This window comes from Vespula vulgaris, chromosome 4 (assembly GCF_905475345.1).
Source record: "Vespula vulgaris chromosome 4, iyVesVulg1.1, whole genome shotgun sequence".
Taxonomy (NCBI): domain Eukaryota; kingdom Metazoa; phylum Arthropoda; class Insecta; order Hymenoptera; family Vespidae; genus Vespula; species Vespula vulgaris.
Window position 1 is genome coordinate 4,816,328 of NC_066589.1, and position 21,804 is coordinate 4,838,131.

Consider the following 21,804-nt stretch of genomic DNA (forward strand, 5'->3'; position numbering starts at 1 on the left):
CTTACTCGAACAAGCTGAGAAAAAGTTTGTGGGAAAGCTTCGCAAAGTGAGACAGACATTCGTTTAACGATAGTGCACACGCCATCTTCGAAAAGTTTTCTCGTTTAAGACTTTTCGAAGTGCAACACTAAATGGTATTACAAAATAGTAATAATCACCGATTGTGGTGAGAACCGTGGTTGCATAGTAGAAAGCACCCGCAAACTTCCATTGCTGGCCTGCCTTGTGTGGCTCCGTTTTCAGAACCACGGTTTCCATGATTTTAAAATCGTCCTCGCTGATATTGTACTTGCGTATGACCATTTTCTCAATGGCTGTAAACAGATAAGTATAACGATTAAAATCTCAGTTTGATCTTTCTTTTTCTTTTTTTCTTCTTCTTTTTTTTTTTTTTAAATTTGAACAATTTTTACTTTAGATATTAGACCTTGTATCCTTGACTATTAAAACTTTGAATAAAGTAATTTACATGTCCTGATATATGTTTTACAACTCACGCGCAACCCAATTTTTTTCCTGTCTACGAAAGAATTACATAATCTAAAAGTTATGATATAATTTTCAATGTTTTGTATGTATGATATAACTAATATATAATCACATAATATATCAACTTATACCAAGTATAATATAATATAAAATTAAAAATAATTAACATCAAATTAAAAAGATCGAAAACTTAGTATGTCTATATACACATACACACACACATACGCATACAGACACAATAAAAATAAATAAAACTTAACTAATACAATATATATTTGTATAAAGTCCTTTTGACTTCCAAACGATATGACAACATATAGATTTAAGTTGGGACAAAGAAATAAATGTTTTACTTCATTTCATCTATCCTTTTCTAAATCCTATAATCTCTTAATCCACTATCATCCGGATCACTATCAACCGGATCAATCCGACAGCAAACATGTTCAAAGATATTAAATGTTCAACAGGATATTGTGTTTTCTTTTTATTACCATCCAGTGCTTCCTTGCGTCGTTTCTCCGTCTCGGACTCGAGAACGTCGAAGATCGCAGCGCCGACGAGGAGGTAGGTGAATGTAGAGACGATCAACGATAGGGTCCGGACGTTTTGTTTCTTCATTCTCTAGTGAGCCACATGCTCACTAGCAGGGCCCCAGCCCTAACTACTTGCATCGCTCAGTGAGTTACGTTTTGCTCTTTTGGGCCCATGTCGAGCCTCTTTTTGTCTCTCTTTCTCCTTCCAAAGGTCGATGCCGAAAAACAAAAAAAAAAGGAAGCACCCTTCGATCTTCCAACGCTACAGTTCTTCCTGCTGTTCTTCGTTCCACTTCTTAGGTCTGCTGTCTTCTTCCTTGCCAGGACTGTTCTGCAGTCGTTCTCGTTTATCTGTAATGGAGATCTTACGATTTGATTTTATGAACTCTTTAACATTCAATCACGATCGTTTTCTCACTATTTTTTTGTTTATAATTTGTTCATTTTATTTGTACTTGTTAGAACATCGTCGAAGAATATCGGTTTGTTTGTTTGTTTTTTTTCTATTTTTGTAAATTGTAGACGTAATTGTAATTAGACATAAGTCCAATAAAATTGTTTGACGATTTGATACGAATTGTCAAGCTTTGAAAAATTTCTACACGATCATCTAAATGTCATATGTTCTTTCTTTGTTATTTTTCTTTTTTTTTTTTTTGTATTTTTTCCTCTTCAACTCAAGTACATTTAAATGCAGTCAGAAGAAGAGTTCGAATGTAATCACATACTTTTATGCGACCTGTTTTTTATTTTTTATTATTTTTTTTTTGTAATATAAATACGTTTAAATAGTATCAAAATATTGATCAAAGGGGCTGCGATGAAATATGTATTCGTTAAAAAATAACATATTGAAAGCGCAAATAGACTTTTAACGATGCAATTTGTTATACGCGTTGTAAGAAAAAAAGAAAAAAGAAATGAAAAAGATTTACTCCTGACGACAATTTTTAGAACGAATCTCACTTTATCTCGAAATACTTTTAAAACCATTTTTCTTTTCTCTTTCTTTCTTTTTTTATTTTTTTAATACTTTCCTACAATATAGCAGTGTGCAACCAATTCCGAATATGAGAGATTCGTTTCGGTGACGAAAACAAATTATTTTTGTCGCACCAAGCGAAGCGATCAAGTGGAATTGGGTTAAAGTAATATTCTTTTCGGTCTTGCGCGTTGCTAGGATCGAATTTGATTGACGACAAGAAAGAAAGAAATAGAAAGAGGAAAAGAGTTCGAACGTTCTAAAAAGTCAATCGCTTTTGTTTCTTTCCGGTTAACACACGCGATAAAGGATAAATGAGAGTAAGAGAAAAGAAAAGAGTGTAAAAAAACAAAGAAAGACGTGATGAAGTGGACTGCTAACTACAAGATGAACCATTTTAAAGTTTTAGCAATCGTTTCGACTGCCCCAATAAACTTTTTATACGTAAGTTAGAAGAATTGTAAGTTAAATAATATTAATGATCGATGAGAAACAAAAAAAGAAAAGAAAGAATTGATGATTAATATTATTTAAAAAATATTATTTAAACAATTTTACAATTAAATAAAAATTGAACACTTTTAATCTGGACCATTAATAAAAGTGATTTATATATAAATAAATAAAAATTAGAGTTGAATATTAAGTTTTACCAATCGCTTTTGTTGTCAATTTTATTATTACTTCTTTTTCCCATACAATTTGCAAATTAAATCAATCGATTTTGATCGTCTATAAAATATTTAAAAGATTAAACACGTCATAACTCTTTATTTGGATCATCCTATGGTTAAGATAACATCTATAATATTATAATTTATAATTAACAAATATCAAATTAAACAGACATTGTAACAATTCAATCGAACACTTTGTATTATTTAACAATTCATATTATTAATATTATTTAAAAACAATTTATCAGTAAAATTAAACGGACTATAACAATTTATCTGGATCATTGTATATAAACATATTATAAAAACTAATAATTATTACACATTATATTGTATATGTATGTATATATAAAAATAAATAAATAAATAAAAAATAAAGTCGAAGAAAACTCACCTGCAACTTGTCTCGGGTTTTTCTTTACGTACGATGAAGGATTAAGCAGTATGATATGGCAGTGCTTTCGCTGCTCCCACTGCCACGTTCCCTCCATTCCTTAATTTAGAATGCCGGACGGTTTCAGTGCCGACTAAAAATAATAATAATATAAATAATTAGATTAAACTAAATGATTAGATCGAATGAAAGAGAACAATTTTTATCGAACGTGATATTTCATATTCGATAAATATATCTATCAAGTATTTACGAAAGATACACAAAATTCAAAACTCTCTTTTTGTTCCTGCTACGATCGATCGAAAATAAAAAGAAAATAAAAACGAAAAGGAAAAGAGGAAAAAAAATTGGAAATCGGTGCAATTTTAACATTCCACGTGTCATCCCGTTTCTATTTCTGCTATTCTTTGCCTTAATGGATTTATCGATCGACGAAAACTAATTCGTGAGATTCGAGTATCGGTGGATTTGAGCGACGTACCATTTAACTGATTCAACTTTCAAATTTTAATTCTTCTTTTTTCTTTTTCTTTACTCAAAAATTAAAGATTAGAAAGAGAAGAAACTAGTCTTAAAATAGAAACATACCAACATTGTATGATACAAGTAGTACATACATATGATATATATATATATATATATATATATATATATATATATATTCGCACGCATTACAATCGATGTAATACTAACACACACCGTTTTGAAAAGGCTCGATCCTTTATTTACTCTTCTTGTTTTCTTGGCTACTCAAAAAGGTTGATTAAGTAAACGTTGTTCGAGATTCGAAAAGGGTAGGTAGGTAGGTAGGTAGGTAGTGTTTTTAGTAGTCGTGTTTCGCTTCTTCACAACCTATATACACATATACCTACATATAAGGGCTCAACTCGTTCGCATTAGAAGTGGATGTTTGCGGTTCACTAGCCAAGATTGCATCTTGCGATATCAAAGGGTTGAAACTCTGCTTTTCGAGAGACAGCAGGGATGCTAGGGCACGGATGAGAATCTCGGTAATTGGTACTAGACGATCTTGAGAGATACCTTCGTTACTCTCTCTCTCTCTCTCTCTCTCTCTTTCTCACTCTCTTTTTTATTTTCACTTTCTTTTATTCAACATACATACATACATACATACATACATACATACATACATACATACATACATGAATACATGCATACATATATATATATATATATATATATATATATATATATATATATATATTATAAGACATATAATGTTGTATTCGAAAATGATTGATAAATTTAACGAAACTTGATGAATTGATTGATAAAGTTAACTTTCATTTTTACATGAACGATGATCGTAAAATGAAAAAAAAAAAAATATATAAGACCCTTAGACCTTGAAAGGTTTTTCACTCATGCATTTCAATTTCAAGGTTGACACCAGACAGATTCGTTTTATAAGAAACTACCAATGTTTTCCCATCGAATTTATGCCCCGCGAAATCTTAGGTCGCAAGCTATCATAAAAATTTCGCGGGGTGCATATTTTAGGGTATCCAAATCGTGTAGAAATCCTCTTATCCATAGTATAATTTTGGAAGCTAAGAAATTCGATTTAACGCGTGGCAATATATTTATCGAAGAAAAATTGATATCAAAATCGTTATGTTCATCTTCTTCTTCTTTTCTTTTTCTTTTGAGAAATAAAAAAGAAAACGAAAAAAAAAGAAGACATCTTGCTCCGTTGAAAAGAAATAGAAGTAGAAGAAAAAGAAGAAAAAGAAGAAGATGATAAAAAAAAAGAGGGAACGAGAGAGACATAGAGGGGAAGGGAGAGAGAGAGAGAGAGAGAGAGAAGGAAGAAAAAGAAGAATATAAAAGAGCGGGAAATATCACTCCAAAGAGTTGCGACGACATTCCCTTGCAACTCTTCGAACGATCTATTCCCAAAGAGAAACGAGTAAGTTTCAACGACCTTACAAAGAAAAGTAGTGAAGGAGGGAGAGGGAGGGAAGGAGAGGGGGAGGGGGAGAGAGAGAGAGAGAGAGATCCAAAAAGTTTTAAAGTCATAACTCTTTAGAAAGTTACACGCATTCGGTAACTTTCGTGAGAAAGTTTATACGATTCATTCCATGAGAAAAACTGGAGAGGTGCTCATCTAATTTGACTATTCTTTCGCCAATTCACTTTTACAATTGTCTAACTTTTACTACAGATTTTATATCTAAGTAGATAGATACGTCGATCTGACATAGCTAAACTCTATGATACTTTCTTCTTTTCTTTTTTTTTTTTTATTTTTTTTTCGATTACACTTGCAGTTCGCGAGTTTGTATTAGAAATGTATTAGAAATAGTATTCGATACTCCATATTTTAGATTGATATAATTAAGTAAATTTGATAATAATGTGTTTTACACTTTATTATACATGACACTCTTTAATACTTTTTTTTTCTCATTCATGATTTATTCGATTGGCAATCGCAGTTCGAGTTTATTTTAGAAATCTGTTAGAAACAATATAACAGTATTTAAGATATATCACACTCGTACTCGTTAGTATAATTAAATGAATTTGATAATAACGTGACGCTAACGGTGCAACACCAGCATTAATTAATCCATGCTCTGAAGATCAGCTTAAGTACTCATTATGTATAATTACAGTGAACGTGTTAATAACATACCGTACTTATTCATGCATTGGAAATTATGATTAATTAAACATAATTTCATAGTTGATAAGATCGAACGGAATGAAGTCAGGAACCAATTTTTGTTTCTTCTTGAAAAAAAAAATAATAATAATGATAAATAAAAAAGAAATAAAGATATATAAAAAAAAGAAAATAATAAATTTGTTATTTTTATTGAAATCGATAATTATCTCTCGAGGACAAATGGAACTAAATAAAAATAAAAATCGATCGTTGTTTGTATCCAATCTTTATCATTTACTTTTTATCTACCACACTTTTCTTCGGAAAAACAGGGTAGAAAGAAATCCTTTTTTATTTTTCTTTCGAGATAACACTCGAAGTACCCAGTTACAAAGTTGTTACATTGTATCGTATAGATCTTCACTTGTATTAACCGACGCTATTAACCTACAATCTCACGAATGACGTCTACGAATGAAACCACCCCCCACATTATGTGTCTCCCAACTATACATATATTTATGTTTTTATAACTTCGAAAGAATACCTCCGGTGAAAAGTATTCTATCAATAGAGCTTATTTTCACTCAACACGTTTATTTTCTTCTTTCTCCCCCCCCCCCCCCCGACCCTCTCCATCAATATACGAAATAAATCCGTCGTTTTTTTTTTTTTTCTAAAGATTTTCTAAAGACTGATTATATTTCGTTGAAATAATAAAAGCTTCTCGGGTGTAAGCGTTGAAATTTCTTAATAAATCAGTAGTGGGTCAAGAAAGTTTTTAGAGGAGTTTTAAAAAATCAATTATTCCTTTTCGAGACCCACTTTTTTTTTCTAAAACTAATTTCTTATTTTTCATATTATGAAAGTGCCTGGGAACATTTTTACGATCTGAACGAAAAAAAAATATATATATATATATAATAAGTCCAAAAAGCCTCGAAAAATAGGTTAATTGATTTTCGAAACTCATCTAGAGACGACAAACAATCTCCGACATTTTTTATTTCTTTCGTTAAAAAAAAAAAAGAAACCCCTTTTCACATACTTTTTTTTAATTATTTCCAGATCTTCATTATTAGTTCTTGTTTAATTCTATTATTTTTTAACGTCGAATTGTGCTGTGAGTTATTGACGAACCTTTTTCTTTTTACGTTTTTATTATTTATTAATTCGGCGAAATTTATAAACGTCGATTTATATTTAAAAGTGAGGTCGATTCAGGTTAGAAAACGAAGGAGATGAGAAGGCATAGCTTAAAATTGAGTTTCTTCGTAGTTTAAATTAAAGTCGTCTCGTCTTATTGAATTCAGGATGAAGCAGCCCTTAAAAGTCCGAGGCAACGTTTTCCTCTCGGTTCTTTTTCTTCGTTTTTATTTTTCTTTCATTCATTCATATTCTTTTTCCTTCTATTTTTTCGTTCATATTTCCACAGCACAAAACTCTCTTCCCTTGGAAAGTGCTCGGAAAACGAGCGTATAGGATCGTTCACTCGCATAAATCAGAATAACGGCGACGATTACCAGAGGTCTGTAGTAAACGATTTCTCGACTTCTGGAAGCTTTTGGTTATAGTTGAAAGAATCTGAGAATGATACCAACGATCTCAATGGTTTCCCCTTTCTCGACATCCTTAAACAATTCCTGATGAGATTGCGAAACTAATACCCTAAGGATAACATTTGTTACGGCTCGTTTGTTGAAAATTTTCTTTTGAAATTTCTTGGCCCGAATCTTTTCTAGGTCATGGATATTATTTCATTCGAAAATCAGTTCAAATATCGTTTCTAATTTAACTTTTATATTTCACATACGACTTAATAACCGTGTGCGCGCTCGCAATTATATATTACGTTTATATTAGGTACGTTACGAAATTTAATTAACTTTTTATTTTATAAATTAATTCGAAATAGTAGAGTAACATAGTGCAGTAATAGAAGTATATGATACAGTAGTTATATATCAACTATAACATATATCGATATATACGTTAATATACCTAAATTATTTTATAATATAACGTATTAATATAAATTCAATGCGGATAAGAATAATTTTCTTATCAATCATAAAACACGAATAATTTTCCATTTCAAAATCACGATCGTATATCGTATGATCATTTACACGTACGTACATGTATATGTAGGTATGTATATGTTGTCATATAAGGAATATGGACTACAGCAAATGCAGAATATATACTCGTGTCGATGATAACGACAATGTAGCGTTTTACGATATCGGTTCGCCATTATTCCAACTACCTCAGCCACATCGTCGGTTAAACGGAATTGGCTATTGGTAGCGGTTACATACCTACATACGTGTAACTTATATACCTTAGTCGATGAAACGCTTCGGTAATATCGCTTATTATTTGCTTGATTGCGCCTCATGAGATCTCGTTACTTCCGATAAAGAGTTATTAGCTCTCGTTGAGTGGCTAAGAGAAAAACGAACAGCACCGCTAATTGAAAGACGCAAGTCAACCGTTCTGATCCGAAAGTTCTTTGTCCTTAATCGGGATAAGCTTCGCCTTCATCCTGAGCATTTTAAAGAGAGTGTCTCTTGGTCTTCTTATTGTATGTAAAGAAGATTTAACAACAAATTTATAATAAATAGTGACATGATTTCCTCTTTTTCTTTTTTTTTTTTTTTACCTTCATTCGGACAAGTTTTGATAAACTTTTTTTATTTTTTTTTTCACACATAGGTAAGCTTCCCTTTGTTTTTTATATTTTTATGTCTCCTTTAGAACGATCAAATACATCAAATTCTATTTGTTTTAGATAACAAATGTTTTAAATAAGTCTATCAGTAATTTTTTAAGGCAAGGAAATGTATTTTATACAGAATGCCATTTGCAAGATAGAGAAGTTATAACAATTCTTCCTTTTTTTTTTTCCAATGCATCTATCATGTTTTTTCACCTTCTTTTTTGTGCGTGAAAAAAAAAAAGAAAGAAAATAATGCATACGTTTGTTAAAATGCTCAAATACGATGTATATACATACATATTAAACAAAGAAAACAAAAAAGAAAAGAAAATTGCTCTTTCGTGGTTGGCGTATTAATCAATAATGATAGCACTTGGAGAAAATCGGAGTAAAAAAGAGAAGGCTACCGGTTACCGATTGAAATACTTGCAAAGTCTGTGCACCATCCAACCTCTGATAGACACTTTTACATGGTAAAGAGGAAGAAAGAGGAATAGAAAGAGATAAAAAGGGATAAAGAGAGATAGAGAAGAGTTACGTAATTCCATCTATGAGCACTCACAAGCTTACAGGTATCCTTCAAAGCAAACTCGACAAGCTAATAATTAATGGTTCTCATGAACACGAGAAAAAAGCTTTAGTTTTTTCTTTCTCCATGACTATCTCATTTTCTTTCACGTATTTTACCGATGTATACATATTTTTACTTACTACAACATCAACTTGTGATATATTGTTGAAAAATTATCTTAGAAAAGCTAGATCAATTTGATGTATTCTTTCTCCCATACCCCCCTCCCCCTCTTTCTCTCTCTCCATAGATATTATCTTCGAAAAGTGGATTCATTAAATTGGAAGAAAACAGGAAGAATGAAAAATTTGAAACGAAGTATTTGTTCCAAGTTAGGATGCTTTTATAATACCTAAAGAAATGGAAAAGAAACTTTCCCGACGATATCTCTCGGAGTCTATAATTTTACTTGAAGAGAACTACTTGAGCAAGAGAGAGAATGAGAGAGGAAGTAGGCTCGGAAAGTCATAATCCCGCAATGCGACATCTTTTTCTCGACTTGTCAAACTATATCACAGAGAACGATAACTCTTCGGGAATATATTTAATTCGAAAGAAGATGCAAACGAAAAAGTTGTTGAGTTTATCGAATCAAATTATTTTTTTTTCTCCCTCGAACCATCGAGAAAGAAGAAAAGAAAAGAAAGGTATATTCATAAACGATAACAACTTCCGAGTTAGTATTCAAAAAAATAAATGGTTTTAAATAAATATCATATAAACCAGAAGCTAAAACCAATAAACTTTTCTTTTTCATGTTTCAATATGCGCTAAGTAGATGTTAAGTAATGTTAAACTGTTTGGATACAAAATACTTCTTCTTGATTACTTGGAAAAAAAATGAAAAAAAACAAAAAAGAAAAAGAAACGAGAAGAAAGAAAAAAGGAAAAAAGAAATTAAAAAAAAAAAAAAAGAAGAGAGGGAAAAAGAAAAGAAAAGATACTTGCGTAAATAATATATCTTTGAATTAATATTCGAAAGAAAGGTGATGTTAAGTAAATATCATGTAAGTTTTGATTTAAACACAATAAACTCTTTCTAAGTATTAACACATATATACGCATACACAAATGTTAAGTAATGTTAACCCGTCTACATCCATGATACAACAAAAACCATTCATTTTCATTTTTACCCTTCTTCTCCTTTATTTATCGCGTTTTACTTACTTAATTAATTAATTAATTAATTCGCAAATTTCATAAAAGAGAAATTAACGAATGAAAGCAGTCATCGTATAGCGTTACGTCTTTTCACTCTATTATTTTGTTATTAGATTGTTTGAAAACGTTGACGAAACGATTAGCTAACTATTGAGATCACTCCCGGCATTTTCAATGTGCAAACTTATCTTTGGACTTGGATTCGTTCCAAAAACTCCGATCGTCATCTACATTCTCTTCAATGAACATTGTCATAATTTTTGAAAGACACTAAACGTCTATTATTGTAGTATACACAAAATTATCAATCAATATATTATAAAATGATTAAACGATTTAATAAATAGTACAAAGAATATTGTTTATAAGATATATGAAATATAGATAAAAATACTACATACTATTGTATTAATAAATATTAATGTTATTATTTAAGACAGATTCGAGAAATAAATAAAAATATTGCGTAGTTTATTTTATTAATAAAAAATATTAATAGTAATCGCGAGATAAATGGAAACATTATATAATACAATATAATATTAAATTACTAAATAATATTAATGTTTAGAAAAAACTTTTAAGATATTTGAAAATAAGAGATTAAAATATTTAAAGAAAAAAAAAATAAATAAATAAATAAAGATTAAGAGTAGGATCTTGTGGTTTATCTCGGAGATTACAACCCTTCGCAATTCGTTCGGTTAGTCGAACATCGATACTGGTTTCGATAACACTTTCAAAATCTACCCTATCCATTTGATTCTCGATTAGCTGACCACCCTACAATCAAATACTATAGCAACTTTATTCGACCATCTTTTTTTACTGATTTTATTAAGAACGAACAACACTCGAGATAAATTATTGAACTTTTTTTTCTACTTAACTATCTGTAATATAAAAGAAAGTTCGTGATTACTTTTCGGTCATCTTTATTTATTTAATTAATTATTGTTATTAAATATCTTAACGATCATCATCGATTCCTTCTCTTAACTCCAACTGAAACATGCATGTTCAACAAATAATATTGTCCTTTTGATTTCATCGAAAATTTTTGATCGAATTTGTTAATTGTACGATATTAATCTCGACTGAGTAACTGATTATAATTGCGAGTTAAAATGTTCGTTTTATCAATTAAGATAAAACTGGCCTTTTTAATATTTATAAGTATATAAAATAGAAGATATAAATAAATACATTTTATTTATACATAAAAGATAATTCTAACTGTCTATACCTATTATATTTATATATTCGAGAAATTAAAAAAAGAATAATATATAAATAACTTCGATTAATTGGTATCGTATTTTCATACAATTCATCATCGGTGTTACAATCAGTTGTAATTACGAGCTAAAATATTTGTTTTTCAATTGAAATAAATATTTTTTAATGTAGCTATATAAACAAGATTAAAAAAAGATGTAACAATTATTCGTACAATTAAATACATTTTTTTTTAACCATTATAACCACTTTTAATTGACAATCGATGATAAACCTGATAAATTAAAAAAAAGGAAATCTATCGGTAAATTCAGCGAATCATTTCAATCGAAATATCATAAGAATACTTTAAGAATATTTTAAATAAATACATACATACATAGATACATATACAACGCAAACATCAATTTTTTGTTTTCATAAACTTAGCAAAAAAAAGTTGAAGAAAGAAGATTCATGCTCTATTGTGACATCATGAAAAATGCATTCGATTTGCAAGTCCTGTTCGACACGCGAAAAGTGTTCAGCTGTCAACATGGATATCTCTACTACGTTTCGTAGAATTCTTTTGGAAAGCAACAAGACATGGAGTGACATGTGCGATAAATGGTTACACGTTTTCAGTATCAGATGTCAATACGAAACTCCTCTTCTAGTTATTTTTTCTTCTTTTTTCTCCTCTTTTTAGTGTTTTTTTCTTTTTTCTTTTTTCTTTTTCAATCGAGATACTCGTAAGAAGTTCTAAGTTGTGATCACAGCTGAAAGATATCGAGTTTTCTTGCTAGAATAATAATAACAAGAAGAAGAAAAAGAAGAATTCTTAAGTCGGTCATTCCTAGGATTGGCATAATCCCAAATTGGTTGTTTCGTATCTCCCCAAAGCACACGATCGTAGCTATGTGCTTAAGTACGTAAATAAACGTTATCTAGTTTCTTTGGATGCAACTTAAGAAAACAAAGTGTTATTTCGTTGATTTTACTAAATTAGAGAGAGGAAGAGAGAGGGGGGGAGAGAGAAAAAGAGAGAGAAAGAAATAGAAAGAAAGAGAATAAGCTGAGGTAGATAGTATATCCAGTTCACTGATAACATTAATCAAGCCCATTCTAGCGATGGAAGAAACAAAGTTAGCAGTATCCGAAATGAACAATTCGAGTTCAATTCGAGCAACGTTGTATTACCAAGTAAAACAAGATGTAACTGAGTTCGGGGGAATGGTAGGTCTTTGTTGAGAAATTTCTATAGGACAAACAGAAGAAAACGGATAACTATTGGAATGATTAATAGCGAAGTAACCGAGAAGTTCGTTGTAAAGCGAAATTATCTCGATTCTCACATATTCATGAGAAACATATTCTGTAAGTCCAAGACACACGCATAGATAGAGAGAGAGAGAGAGAGAGAGAGAGACAGAGTGCTCTCCTGTTCAACTTGTCGAACGTGTTTAGCGTAGCAGGGATAGTCAACAGCATTAAGTCGTATAGTCTGAGAGACTAAGTGCGCTCATGTTTGCGATACGTCTCGTTCATGCATTCGTCATGTATGTATGTTCGTCAACTGGAAACTTTGCGTTAATCCTAATCCTAAATCCTAATCCCTCTGTCTTGGTCGAACTAGGTAAATTCGACTCGTTTAGTTAGTTATCGATATTTCGATAATTTTAATGGACATTTATACGTCGAATTCGAACGATACGATCGTTCCTCGTTGGATAATTAAACATTTTATGATAGTAGTCTTAACGATAATAATAATTGGGCAAATTTGATATGTGAACTATTTTTATATATGTAAATATATACATAAACGAACTTAGGTATCGTGTTTATATACGCCTATATCACGGGATCAGATTTATGTAATCCCGGCAAAGGCAAGTGTATTTAGGATATTGGCCTGTGACCATACGAAGGCAGAGGTCTATCTATGGCTACTCACCGAAATTAATAATCAACTTTAGCAAGAGGATATTTAGCCTGAGTCACTAACGAAGTTCCTGTTTCTATCGTGTGTTTAATAATATCTTGGAGGATGGATGAATCATTATTAAGATTCGTAATGAACTATTAGATTTAATAAACGGCATCTCTAAGGCAATAACTATGAGATTAGTTCTGTTATAATATATATGTATATATGTTATATTCTATCCATCGAAAAACTAATATTTATTATAAAATATCTATCAATCACATTATTATTAAAATTTTGATAAAGCATTCGGTAAATTTCGAGTATTTCCACAATAATGAATGATATTTCGACGAATAATTAATATTTATTATTAAAGAATATCAATAATTATTGAAATTTTCATAAAGTATTTATTATTACGTCGAGTATTGGTAAATAATTAATAATTTTTATCGTTCAATTAAAATACATTATAAATCATTAGTAAGAAATCACGATAAATTGTTTAATAAATTTCAAACGCGAGACAATAACCATACGAACCATCGTGAAGCAATAACTTTGATAGTTCTTTTATTTTTTAAATAACAATTTTGATTATTATATTCGATGAATATAATTAACATAAATTTTTCTCTTCTTTAAAAAGAAGAAATTTTCTTGATCGAGGAGAATCTGCTTGCTTATTCAAGGAGGAAAGTAAGTCGATAGAATTCTCTTTACAGGATTCTCACGTTTTCAAGAATATTTTCAAAAATTATCTTAACTTTCTACCGAGGAGATTCTTTAACACGAAGTAAGTGCAGAACGTGGAAGGTTCTCGTGACCATATAGTCGCTGTTGCTGTCCGAGAAAAAAAGAGAAAAAGAGAGAGAGAGAGAGAAAGAGAGAGAAAATGAGAGAAAAAAGAGAAAGAGAGAGAAAGAGTGAGGAAAGTGATTTAATTCAATACTATACTAGTAGGAGTAACTTTGGAACGTGCATCCGGTTCTTGTGTGTCCTGTAGCGAAGGATTGAGATTGGATGCTGGTTAGAAAAAGAAAGAAAGAAAGAAAGAAAGAAAGAAAGAAAAATAAAAAGAGAAAGAGAGAAAGAGTGAGACAGAAAGAATAGGAGGACAAGGGGTAAACGTAAAGAACGAAGAAGGAAGGATAAGAGTCGAGGCGAGCGAGAGCTTGTACCGGGGGTCGGTAGGGGGTAAAATGGGGTGGGGGTGCTGCTAGAGGGGTGGAACGTAAAGGAGGCAAGTAGGGGACGGCTTACGAGGCTGTGGCCCATTTTCACGCAGTGACGTCAAACCGTATCCGAGGATACGTCACCGGAAAAGCGGTAAAACGCGTTAAATTTTACTCACCGGTTTGCCGCTGAGTTTTCGATCCGTGAGGATCCAACTTCTTCTTTCTTATATCCCTCTTCTTCGATAACGTTAATAGTTCTCGTTAGGAACTGTCGAACGAGGTATTTTTAGATTACCGGAAAATGTTAGACAAGACATCGGGATCGGTTTTCTAATTTAGGTATATGTATCTAAGAATCTTTTCTGATATCAAAATGAATTGGATGGTTTTAGGAATCCTAAGGACATCCTAAAAAGCTGACAGGAGGGGTTACCTATTCATTGATCTGTTTAGTGATACCTTTCGAATGTCCTCCACGCAATAACGTGTCGTTTGTGCTTATGTCTTATTCTGATTTTCTTTTTCTTTTCTTTCTCGTGGATTTGGATTCAACGTGTATGACACGTCCTCTTGATTCCTGATACCAAGGATTACTCGACTTACTTCAGATTTATCCCGAGAAATCCACTTGGGTTAGGAAATTTGGTCTTCTTCTTTTTTTTTTCTTTTTCTTTCTTTCTTTTTTTTTTCTTAACGTCGAAAACGTGCCTTGTGAAATTATCAAATATACTTACTCGACTTATTCAGATCTATCAGTAAGTTTTTTTCTCCCTCGGTTATGGATGAGTTCGTTGAAATTTCTACCTGACCCTTTGGCCCAGTTCTTATTAGGATACTAGTCAATCGTTACTACTCACGTACGATGTTTGAACATATACGATGCAAGCATGCATGCACGTATATATGTATGTACATATGTAGGTATGTATGTGTACACGTTCGAATATCTCCTACGAAATTTATATCCAATCGACTGAATCGAGAGTACTGCCCAGAAACGACATCAGTTGAAAGATTGAATCCCTTTTTCTCTTTCACATTCAAAGATTTATCGTTCCTATTGAAGAGATAGTCGAATTACCTTTACACCTGTATCGGACAGAGGGATGATGTTTCCCCATTATCTTCTAGATAAAGGTCAACACGAAAAATTTGTTTAGAATTCTACGAATTATTCCCTCATCAAAACAAAATAAAAAAAAATAAAATAAAATAAGATAAGATAAAAAAAATTTTTTTAATAATAAAAAATAAAAATAAAAAAGAAAATGATTACATAAAAATGATGTTTCTTTGTTATCTTATAAGTCTAGTAGGGATCCAACAGATCCACCATCTACTTCTCTTTCTCTCTCTTTCTTTTTCCTTATTATAACACAAAGAAGCTTTATAATTCAGGTACATATAAGGGCTGGTCAAGCGAATTGAATGAAAACAAGAGAGACGATAGACGTATTGTACGTAGTCGGAAGATGATGCTCGATGGTGTGATAAGGTAGCCGCATTGCGGCATACAACCACCATGCTTCGGGCAACGTAACGAACACGAACGGCGTCGGCAGTGGCGGCTGTAGAAACTTCCTCGACCTCTACGACCCCTACTACTCTCCCTTTTTCTACCCTTCTACTTCATTCGAAAGGGGATTGGCTCATACCACTTTCCTTCGACCAAGCGAAAAATGCCTAAATCGAGCAAACCATACATGTACGATCGATCGCACAAACGTATAAATTGATCAAATGATCATAATCATTTCAAGGAAAATAATTTATATACGTTATGAAATATTATTATATCAGGATTTAAATATATATGTAGATATATATTATATCTTGAAATTAATTTCAATATTCGAGTATTACTTTGCATTTACTAACCGGAAGATACTCCTCGAGTATAATGCAAAAACGGCTAAATTATTAATACAATTAATTATCACGATAAGCTTCGTTCTCGAGATCGAGTACGCTCGTTAAATGAGCAGATGAGTTGAAGACTGTGAACGATGCTACGTAAACCATTTAATGAACTTACGAATAACAACTCCGAGTGCTAACAAATCTTTAAATATGAGATGGAACCCAACTACTGCTAATGATATTTATTAATAGTAACTATGATAATAAATTTCATCGATATTTTCTTTTCTTTTTCGATGACATTTCTCCAAACTCTTTGATACATTAGACTTCGAACGATTAATAAATGTAATTAACATGCAACTCGTACAATTGAATACAGATCTAGTAATTCGATCGCCTTGATCTATGATGGATTGAATCTTAGAGTGAATCCTGCTTCCGAGAGAAGGAATAGGTTGGTAATATTGAGTTCAATTGGTTGGTGACAGGTCACGAGACGAAGGGAAAGATAGAGACAGAGAGATAGGGTAAGAGAGAGAGAGAGAGGGATAGGAAGATAGATAGACAGATGATGAGACGAAGATGAGAGAGACAGAGACAAAGGGGGAGGGAGAGGGGGGGAGAGAGAGAGAGAGATAGGCTGTTATCTCTCGTAATTAAACGGACTCGAGCTTTTGCCATCGATCGTCGCTCAACGAATTACATACGCACAAGTGTATATATATATACACACATATACACTGTATATGTATATGTATATCACGGTACATAAATTTTCAAACGCTTAACAAATGTGATAATAAATGTACAATTTATTCAAATTGCAGCAATTCGTTCATTTTATTCGACTGACCTTTTAACTGATTTATTAGACATTGTTTCGTCTTTTTTGAAAAATATAATTCGATGAACTTTCATGGGATCCAATTAATTAATCTCTGTGAACGATATCGCATATGCATGATAGTATACCTATGTATACGGGTATAATCCATGTGACGATATATCGTCACCTCTATCTGCTTCTCAATTTTACCAATTGTATATTTATGCGATTTCAAACATTCGAGCCTGACGATGACGTCAAAAAAAAAAGAAGAAGAAGAGAAAGAGAACCTCTTGGCAATGGGAATGAAAGATTCATGCGAAAAGTTGTCTAGCATTCTCCTATCTATAAGCCAACAGAGAAATAGAACTTTCGAGTAGTTATATACATATGTACGTGCATATATACATGCATGCATATATATACATACGTATATACACATACATATCGTAGGTGGTCGGACACGTGAATTCTGTCGGTATCCTTCGACAATGGAATTGTTTCGAAGTTGTTTACATACTCACAACTGGAAACCCAGCGTACATGTAGATGATACATGGATACATATAAAGTATCACACAAACTGTCCTTATCATTTACGACACTTTAATAAAATTACTCGTTTTCTCTCTCATAACTATAAATTTTATATAAACGTATAGCCTATATAAAAAAAAAAGGGGGAAAGAAATAGAAAAAATTAATTTTCACAAACTACTATACCTGCATATAAAACACTTTACAACTTTGTCATAGACACTATAAACTCTTTCGATAAAAATCACCTCACATATATACTTCGAACTTGATCCTATTTAACAAAACGTAACTATACGCAATGAAAATAGAATCTCTTCTACAAATGTATACAGTAGATACTATATATCAATCTAGATACGTGTCTCATTGAAATAAAAAAAAAATAATAAATAAAAAAAGAAATAAAAAAAAAAAAGAGAATCCCATATAATACATAAGCGTACAGATTACATGTATTTCGAAAGAGTCGAGTCAGGGACACGTGTGTACGATGCTTAAGGACGCTGAATGGGGACTGTATTTTCGCGTAAGAGAAGAGAAGGGAGGGGAAGAGAGAGAAAGAGAGACGCATTGCAAAGAGGGTGGGAGAAGCTGGCCTGGTTTCATTGAACCTGCAGCCACCCCTGTTACCGCGTAACACCCCACCCCAACCCCCTTCTCTCTCTCTCTTTCTGTGTGTGTGTGTTGGCTACGTTCGTAGCAGCAGTGCGGTGCAGTGCTTCTGCTACTGCTGGTGCTGCTGCTGTTGCTGGTAGTCAACTTCCCCTTCCTCTCAGCTAACCACCCCTTCCTCCAATAGTCCCACCCCCCACTCTCTTCTCTTCTACTCTTCCCACCTCCACGAGAAACTTGCGAGCTGGCTCGAGCTCTCACACAGTGGCGCTTCCGACGAGAGTGGTACGAGGGGGTGTATAATCTCTTCCCCGGTTGGCGGCCGGGGGCAAGCTATGCATAGCCCGCGACGTCTATATATAGGTCGTCGTTTCTATAAATAGAACCACCGCCGCTACCCTTCACCTTCCACCCTTCGTCGCGTTGTTAGCCTCGCCGCGGCCAACCTGAGAGAGTTTTACATCGGTCACGACAGTTTCGACGTGTCTTAACTTTAGAAATTCAGTTTTTTTTTCCTTTTTCTATTTTTTTATTCTCTCTCTCTCTCTCTCCCTTTGTATATTAAATAAATCGTATTTAAATCGTGAAGTGCAAAGCTCTTTTTTTTTCTTTTTTCGTTTTTCCTTTTTAAGACTTGAACAATTTCTCATTCATTTTCGTCTGTACATTTTTTTCGATTAGATTTATTTCGGGTAAACGGCTGTGGTTAAATCATTGAAATCGATTTTAACCGTGAATCAAAGCGAGTATGTAATTTAAAAAAAAAAAAAAAACAAGAAAGAGAAAGAAAGAAAATGTGAAAAGAAAAGAAATGGAAGAAAAAGTAAAAAGAAAAGAGGTAAGGAAATATAAATAAATAAAAAGAAAAGAAGAAAAATAAAAGAGATCTCTCAAATGATGCAAAAGGAGATCATATTCGTTATAGAACGTAGGATAAGTGCTCGTGAAAGCAACGTTGTTGCTTGTTATCACGAACTCGTACGATGCTTTGTCATTTTAAACGAATCCGATGCGCCACGTAGTAGATACAATCCGCACTTGGAAAGTTCCCTATTTTACTTGAAAACGATCAATTTGGTCTAATTAACGTTTATCCTGATCTCGCGTTCCAACTTCAACGGCAATTTGCCACAAAATGTTTGTCGATCAAACGTGAAACTAGAGCTGTTTGTTTAGGTGTTGCTAGGACAATGAACAATGGCGTTAAACATTTTTTCTCTCCCAATTTTGTACGATTCAATGACGATCGAATCTCTTTGACGAGAATTTTAGGTGGGGAGGAAAAAAAAAGAAGAGAAATAAAATAGAAATGAAAAAAAAAAAAAGAGAAAAAATACCAGCAAGAGATAGTAGCTACAATTTTTTTTCAGTCTCGTTGCACTATAGACGTATGCGTTATTTTAATTAATTAATTAATTAATTAATTAATATATATACGTACACACATACATACAGCCATTTATAAATATATATATATATATTCCCAATATATATATATTAATATATAAATATGTATACGTACGTGTATTATCAGATACTTATGTAACAAGTATTCTTCGTCATTTTAAGTACTCTCCGAACCAAAATGCTATCTCGCAATAGTGGCAACGTTTGAACGTATCGATCAGAGGTAGTAAGCGATAAATAGAGTCGAGCTGAGAGCCCGACGCCCGTGAGCCTGATTAAACTTCACTCTTCGCTAATGGTTTATAAATAGCTACCTATTTTTTTTTTTTCTTTTCCTTTAACGCGATAACGAAGAAGGGAGTGCACCGAGCACACGTCCTTCCTTCTTGCTCTACTTTTGCTGCACCCACGTTTTTCTTCCTTCTTTCTCTATTTCTCTATTCCTTTCTCTTTCTTTTTCCCTTCCTTCCTTTTTTGTCCCACCCACTTTTATTCCTTCGTCCTTTCCAATAGAGTTCCTCCTATGTTCGCAAATTTTCTTTCCTTCAAAATCTTACGCGCACCAGGAGAGCCTTTGTGCAGCGATCGTCTTCTTCCTTACTCAAGCAATTTCCATATTACCTTCTTATCTAACTTCACCCTAAGTTCGAATAAATTTTCTGAGGGGAAAGAAAAAAAAAAGAAAAAAAAAAAGAAAAAGATTTTCCAATATCTTTATCATCGAAAGTATATTACATCAATTATCATGTCTCGTCATCGACCGACAATGAAACGTTTATTAAACCCTCTTTCGACCTTGGAATCCATTCGAAGTAATCTTTTAAAGTATTCTTATCACCCATGACATGATTTATAATGATCCACAATACTCCGAAGTTCATTGTCCTATTTTGAATTGTTGCACTTTCAGGACTTGTATTTTTTTTTCTTTTTCTTTTTCTTTTTTTTTTCTTTCTAGTCGAATCAAATGAGGATGTTACACAAGCTTACTTTCTCTTCGAAACGATTAGATCGACTTTATCGATCAATCAATCTTCTATTAGTCACGTACAAGATTTATAAATAGCTTTTAAAAGGCAGTGCATTCTTAAGAATAAGGATTCAGGCTACGTTTATGACAGCAAGCTCTTATAAAAGGAAACAGGTGGCCTGATTTACGCGCACTAAAGCTGATGTTCTACGTTTTATCGGTGGCGCAAGAGAAACACGTGTGTATGTATGTGTGTGTGTGTGTGTGTGTGTGTGTCACATTAAACATGCTCACACACACAAACACAAAAATATATACGCAAGGAAATTAATTCATTGCTGCGTTTAATTCATATTCATTTTTAACCAATCATTACTACGTGCGTTATTGCATTTGCGTGATGCGTGTCGTTTGAATTAATCATTTAAGCTGGCAATTCTTTTTTATTTTTATTTTTTTTTATTCTTTTAATTTTAAGAACCTCGCAACCTACTTTCGAGCGAGAAAGTTTTAGTCTCACTTGACATATCCTTATTCTTATTTTTTTTCACGAACTTTCATCGCACGAACTAAAATTAAAAGAATAATCAATATTAATCGACAAATTCGTTTATAAAAGAAAAAAAAATTATCTCTATATAATTATATCTGAATAATAATGTTTTCATATAAATTATCATACAATTATGTATCTCTGTCTCGTTGTAATTATTCACAAACGTGCTTGATGAACCACAGATTTTCACACAAGGAAGAACATTATAATTATCATTTAAATCTATTATCTCTCTATATAATAATATTTCTACAAATATTTGTAATATATTATATTATAAATTATATTATAATATAATTTTCTCTCTTTCTCTCTCTTTCTTTATTGTTCACAAATCGTTTATCACGAATCAAAAGTTTTAATCAAACGAAAAACATTATTACAAATATTATTGAAAACGTTCGTTCTTAAGGGAAAAAAATAAATAAATAAATAAATAAATAAAAGATATCATATAAATTCATTATTTTAAGATAATAATGTTTTCTTATACATATTATAATTTCATTATGTCTATCTCTCTATCTACTT

The 21,804-nt window shown here is 32.1% G+C and overlaps 1 protein-coding gene across 5 annotated transcripts in view; it reads right to left on the reverse strand.

Moving 5' to 3' along the window:
- Nucleotides 1–21,804, reverse strand: part of LOC127063089 (two pore potassium channel protein sup-9) — a 57,580-nt gene that overhangs the window by 9,001 nt on the left and 26,775 nt on the right. For 4 of the 5 annotated variants that reach the window (XM_050992397.1, XM_050992398.1, XM_050992396.1 and 1 more), the window contains 2 exons: nt 3,079–3,211; nt 159–314 (listed from right to left, as the gene is read on the reverse strand). In XM_050992397.1, the coding sequence (XP_050848354.1) occupies nt 159–314; nt 3,079–3,175 (253 nt within the window). In that variant the 5' untranslated portion in view covers nt 3,176–3,211. Of the gene's footprint in view, nt 1–158; nt 315–983; nt 1,377–3,078; nt 3,212–21,804 lie in introns of all 5 variants that reach the window. The other variant, XM_050992393.1, reaches the window with a different exon arrangement.